The following is a 6,344-nucleotide window of genomic DNA, read 5'->3' on the forward strand; positions in this document are numbered from 1 at the left end:
GTGCTGGGATTACAGGTGTGAGCCACTGCACCTGGCCTAATTTTTTTAGTATATTTTTTGTCTCCCTGTTTTGCCCAGGCTGGTCTCAAACTCCTGGGCTCAAGCGATCCTCCTCCCTCAGCCTCCCAAAGTGCTGGGATTGCAGGCCACTGCGTGCAGCCCCACAGTCTTTTTTAAATTGACAAAAAATAATTGTATATATTTATAGTGTATAGTGCAATGTTATGATATGTATATAATGTCATGGAATTACTAAACCAACTGTATCTGTCACGTCACATACTTATCATGTCTTTGTAGTGGAAAGATTTAGAATCTATTCATTTAAAAATTTTTACATATGTAATTCATTATTATTGGCTGGGCACAGTGGGTCATACCTGTAATCCTAGCGCTTTGGGAGGCTGAGGCGGGATGATCACTTAAAGTTGGGAATGGGCAACAATGGGAGACCTGTCTCTATAAAAATTTTTTTAAACCACAATACATTATTATTATCCATAGTCATGGTGCTGTGCAAGAGATCACTAAAACTTCTTCCTCCTGTCTAATTGAAACTTTGTGCCTTTCACCAACAGCTCCCCTTTCCCCGTCCACTCCCTCCAGCAGCCCCTGGTGACCACTATGCTACTTTATGCTTCTATGAGTTCCACATTTTTTTAGATTTCACATGTAAGTGAGATCAGACAGCATTTGTCTTTCTGTGTCTGGCTTCTTTTACTTAGCCTAATGTCCCCCAGTTTCATCCACATTTTTGTAAATGAAAGAATTTTGTTTTTTGTGGGTTTTTTTGACACGGAGTTTCGCTCTTGTTGCCCTGGCTGGAGTACAATGGCGCAATCTCAGCTCACCGCAGCCTCTGCCTTCTGGATTCAGGCAATTCTCCTGCCTCAGCCTCCCAAGTAGCTGGGATTATAGGCACGTTGCCACAGCTGGCTAATTTTTGTATTTTTAGTAGAGACGGGGTTTCTCCATGTTGGTCCGGCTGGTTTTGAACTCCCAACCTCAGGTGATCTGCCTGCCTTGGCCTCCTAAAGTGCTGGGATTATAGGCATGAGCCACGGAGCCCAGCCAAATTTTGTTTTTATGATTAAATAGTATTCCATAGTGTGTATATACTACATTTTCCCAATCCACTCATCTGCTGATGGGCACTTAGGTTGCTTCCACATCTTGGCTGTTGTGAATAGTGCTGCAGTGAACATGGAGGGCAGAATCTCTTCATCTAACGTCTTTTTTTGAGGAGGGGTCTCACTGTATCACTCAGACTGGAGTACAGTAGCGTGATCTTGATTCACTGCAACCTCCGCCTCCTGGGTTCAAGCAATTCTCCCGCCTCAGCTTCCCAAGTAGCTGGGATTATAGGAGGGCACCACCATGCCCAGCTAATTTTTGGTAGAGATGGGGTTTCACCATGTTGGCCAGGCTGATCTCAAACTCCTGACCTCAATTGATCTGCCTGCCCTGGCTTCCCAAAGAGCTGGGATTATAGGCGTGAGCCACTGTATCCAGCCTCATCTCATCTGACATCTTTTTAAGGCATTTGTGCTATATTTGTGTTTAGTCTTCTTAAGAATTTTCTAGTTTCTCTATCCTGGATACTAATCTGGGGGTTGTTTTCTAGAACTCGGAGGTCCCAGAAGAGTCAGCTCAAAAAAATACCTTTGTCAGTTACTGAAGGAAACAAAAGGCAACTTCAGTATTCATCAGGATCGTGGGTAAGTCACCTTTGCTTATCTCACCCTATATCTCAATTAATATTTAATAAGTAACTTGGGAACATTGATAACGTGGAGTCAAGGCCAGGCATTTGACCTGCAATACTTTCTCTTTTGCTCGACCAATTTATACATACCTTCTAAATTTAATCAGAGTAAAATATCAATTACTTGCAAGTGAAATGCAGATCAAAAAGTTCTTGTTCTCCTGCACTTCAGCCTGGGAACAGAGTGAGACCTTGTCTCTTTTAAAACAAGCTATTATTCTCAATGCCTAGAATTTTAAATCTAGGGAATGAATACATAGACACAGCTTTAAAAATCAGAATCTGATATGAAAAGATGCTCAACATCACCAATGATCAGGGAATGCAAATCAAAACCTCAGTGCGATACCACCTTGCTCAAGCAAGAATGGCCGTAATTTAAAAATCAAGAAATAATAGATGTTGGCGTGGATGTGGGGAATAGGGAACACTTCTACACTGCTGGTAGGAATGTAAACTAGTACAACCACTATGGAAAACAGTGTGGAGATTATCCTTAAAGAACTAAAATTAGAACTACGATTTGATCCAGCAATCCTACTTTCAGGTATCTATCTGGAGGAAAAGTAGTCATTATATGAAAAAGACATTTGTACACACATGTTTATAGAACTACAATTCGAAATTGCAAAAATACAGAACCGGTGCAAATGCCCATCAATCAACTAATGGATAAAGAAAAGGTGGTATATGGGCAGGGCGTGGTGGCTCGTGCCTGTAATCCTAGCACTTTTGGAGGCCAAGGCAAGTGGATCACCTGAGGTCGGGTGTAGGGCTGTTGGTCCCACAAGGTCGTGGGGTGTCCTTTATGCTGTGCTGAGGTGCAGGGTCTGAGAAGTAAAGAGACAGGATGCTGAAGAACTGGTGAAGAGCAGCTGGACTCGGAGGGCCACGCCACTTATGAGCAGAGACTGGCAAGGCCCCGAATGCCCAGAAGCATCTGTATTTTTTACGTACAAGCAGGGGGAAGGGTTGTAAGTGAGGTCATCATCTGTAGGCTTAGTGATAGGGCATACATAATCACGTGAGTCACAATCGAAGGGGCCACCCCATTATGTCATCTGGACAGAGAGGTGGGCCATGTGCAGTAGGGGGCCATGCTGTGTGCAGTAGCAAAGGGTCGTGTACAGAAAAGGGGTCCACCCCCATTAGGTCACTGAGGCAAGGAGGTGGGCTATGTGCAACAGGTGTCATGCACAACACTTCTTATCTGGGGGCTGGAGACCTCAAAGGGTTTCTAATAGAAGGATAACTGTAAGCCAATGCAGTGGGAGCTGACAGACTTGTGCTCTTCTCTTAAGATATTTATGGGAGGATGATTTGAGCTAGCACAGAAGTGAGAAAGGTGACTGGGTGTACAGCCGCTGTGACTGGTCACACCAGAGGGGCTCTTCTCCCTTGGTTATTTGCGGGATTTCAGGCCTGAGGCCTACTTTCCACTGGAACTGGATGCAAGGTATTACAACTCCTTTATCAGGAGAAGAGGCTCTTGCTCCAAGCCTGCCATACAGTGTATGCCCTTTCAGGCAGGGACGCCACTGCCTGGGTCTTTGGTTCTTGTCCTGGTCTAGCTGTTTTCCCATGTACTGCTTCTGTTCTGTGACTGCTCTAGGCATTCCTCCTACTACAAACTACTATATATACGGTTATATAGAAGGATTATATAAATCAGCACCAAATGTGTCAGTACAGCTCTGACTACATCCATTATATGATTATATAGAAAGATTATATGGGATTAAGTGTGATTATATATATAAGCTAGATATAAATAAGCAGTGAATTATACTTCAGGCACTAATTGTGCCTGGGGTCTGCACAGTTCTCCTTCCTTGGTGCCCATGGGAGGGTTGTTATCCACAGTCTGGAATTCGAGACCAGCCTGGCCAACATAGTAAAACCCTGTCTCTACTAAAAATACAAACATTAGCCGGGCATGGTGGCACGCGCCTGTAATCCCAGAATTGTGCCACTGCACTCCAGCTTGGGCAACAGAGTGAGACTCTATCTACAAAAAAAAGAAAATAAAATAAAAGAAAATGTGATACATGTGTACCATGGAATACTACTCAGCCATAAAAAGGGATGAAATAATGTCATCTGCAGCAATCTGGATGGGATTGGAGACCGTCATTCTAAAATAAGTAACTCAGGAATGGAAAACCAAACATCGTATGTTCTCGTGCGTAAGTGGGAGCTAAACTATGAGGATGCAAAGGCATAACAATGACATAATGGGCTCTGGGGGTTCAGGGAAGGATGGGAAGATGGGTGAGGGATAAAAGACCACACATTGGGTGCAGAGTACACTGCTCGGCTGATGAGCACATCAGCATCTCAGAAATCATCACTAAAGTACTTATCCACGTAACCAAACACCACCTGTTCTCCAAAAACTATTAGTCAAATAATTTATTAGAAAAAAATTATAGCTGAAAAAAAATCAGAATCAATGTTTCAGCGTTTCATCTGAGTGTCTGTCCGGAAAGAAGTCTTTTTTTCTTTTTTCTTTTTTTTTTTTTTTTTTTGAGACAGAGTTTCGCTCTTGTTACCCAGGCTGGAGTGCAATGGCGCGATCTCGGCTCACCACAACCTCCGCCTCCGGGGTTCAGGCAATTCTCCTGCCTCAGCCTCCTGAGTAGCTGGGATTACAGGCACGCGCCACCATGCCCAGCTCATTTTTTGTAGTTTTAGTAGAGACGGGGTTTCACCATGTTGACCAGGATGGTCTCGATCTCTTGACCTCGTGATCCACCCGCCTCGGCCTCCCAAAGTGCTGGGATTACAGGCCTGAGCCACCGCGCCCAGCCTTTTTTTTCTTTTTTTGAGGTGGAGTCTTGCTTGTTGCCCAGGCTAGAGTACAGTGGTACAATCTCAGCTCACTGCAACCTCTACCTCCTAGGTTCAAGTGATTCTTCTGCCTCAGCCTCCCAGGCAGCTGGTATTACAGGCGTGCACCACCATGCCTGACTAATTTTTTTGGTATTTTTAGTAGAGACAGGATTTTGCCATGTTGGCCAGGCTGGTCTCGAACTCCTGAGCTCAAGTGATAGACCCGCCTTGGCCTCCCAAAGTGCTGGAATTAAAGGTGTGACCCACCATGCCTGGCCAAGGAGTCTTTACATGGGGTAAAGCTTTATAAAAGTTTCACATGGGGTAAAAGCTTCATAAAAACGTTTATTGACCCAGTAAGCACTTTCTGGATTTGTGTTTACTTCTATCAAACCTGCATTTCATATGCAGTTTCTTCAGAACCCAGTCTGATAAGCTAAAGGGTACAGGCATTTCAGATCTTTTCAAGGTAAGCATAACAGCGTATCAAAGACTCTGGGGAAGCAGGAAGCCTGAGCAGCACCATCCCCACCCCCGTCCCTCCTCTTCTCTCCCTCTCCCTCTCTCTGCTGAGTTTTCATATTTGTAGTATTTTGCATGTCCTGATGTTGATGAAAATCAGGATGTGTAGTTAACATTTTAGATGACAGAACTTATAGCACACTCTCCGATGTTAATTGATCGTATTTTATTAATGTCGTGTTTCTTCATCCAAAAGCAGATTTCTCATCTATGTGGAAGGCAGAAAGCAGATGCTAATACCGAACGAATGCTTAACTGTAAAACTAAAAGAGGATTCTAGTTCTTCGTAAACAACACTTAATTCCAACGCAGAGCAGAATCAGAAAGGTTAATTTTTAAACATCTACACTTTGTTTATTTTCAAGTTAACCATTTTTGTGCAGAAGAAATATTTTCATGTGTAAGAAATTAGACCTTATTGTACATATACAAACTTGGAATTATGCTAAGAATGAAAAAGACTTCTCTATAAAGATACAGACTACAGTTAAGTACTAGAGAAGCTCTTTAAAAGTGTAAACGTCAAATAGAGAAAGAACCCCTGCATATAAAGTGCTGTTTTAACTCTCTGATTTTTAAAAAATCTGTGCATACAAATTTAAATTATAAACAATAGCTTATCAGAGTCAGGTCAAAATATTTGAGAAATAGTATTCTCTCATGGTTTTAGCTCTTGACTTTGCTGTGTAAATAGACGTAAAGTGCTTTGAAATAAAATGTGACTGGAAAATAGCTCCTTGGTTACTCAAGGTCCTTCTGTCCCAAGCTGAGCAGAGCCCCGTCTTCCTGGGTTTATAGCAGTCCCACCTACTTACACAAACAAAAGCTTGCTGGCAGATCAAGTTTTATATGCATTTAAAAAAATCCTAAAGACTAAAGCACTTCCGTTTTAACTTGTAAAATAATTTAATTTTTTAAAGAATATACTCTGTGCCTCTGTGTCTTTTCTGAAAGAATTGATCAGCTTCAGTCAATAAAAGATATTTTTAATACTAAAGAAAAAATATGTTTCCTTGGTTTCTTTTTATTTCACAGGAGTAAAATAAGGAAGGTCCATCGCTTTAAACTGAACCTGGCAAGTTAATTTCCTCAGGAATGGGAACGTATTTTTTTAAGCATTGCAGATATCAAAGTTCTATTGTGCTGAATAAATGCCCCTTTGTTAACAGGTTTCAGTGTTACTTCAGAGATGATTTTCTTTTCTTTTTTTTTTTTTTTTTTCAGA

At 42.1% G+C, this 6,344-nt stretch overlaps 1 protein-coding gene across 1 annotated transcript in view; it reads left to right on the forward strand.

Moving 5' to 3' along the window:
- CCDC62 (coiled-coil domain containing 62) overlaps positions 1-1,718 on the forward strand; it is a 54,765-nt gene extending 53,047 nt beyond the window's left edge. Inside the window, exon 12 of the mRNA XM_032242835.1 lies at positions 1,625-1,718. Within this exon, the coding sequence (XP_032098726.1) occupies positions 1,625-1,678 (54 nt within the window). The 3' untranslated portion in view covers positions 1,679-1,718. The remainder of the gene's footprint in view (positions 1-1,624) is intronic.
- Positions 1,719-6,344: the final 4,626 nt, after the last annotated feature.

The sequence above is a fragment of the Sapajus apella genome, unplaced genomic scaffold (genome assembly GCF_009761245.1).
Source record: "Sapajus apella isolate SASKATOON/1434 unplaced genomic scaffold, GSC_monkey_1.0 scaffold2, whole genome shotgun sequence".
In the NCBI taxonomy this organism is placed as follows: Eukaryota; Metazoa; Chordata; class Mammalia; order Primates; family Cebidae; genus Sapajus; species Sapajus apella.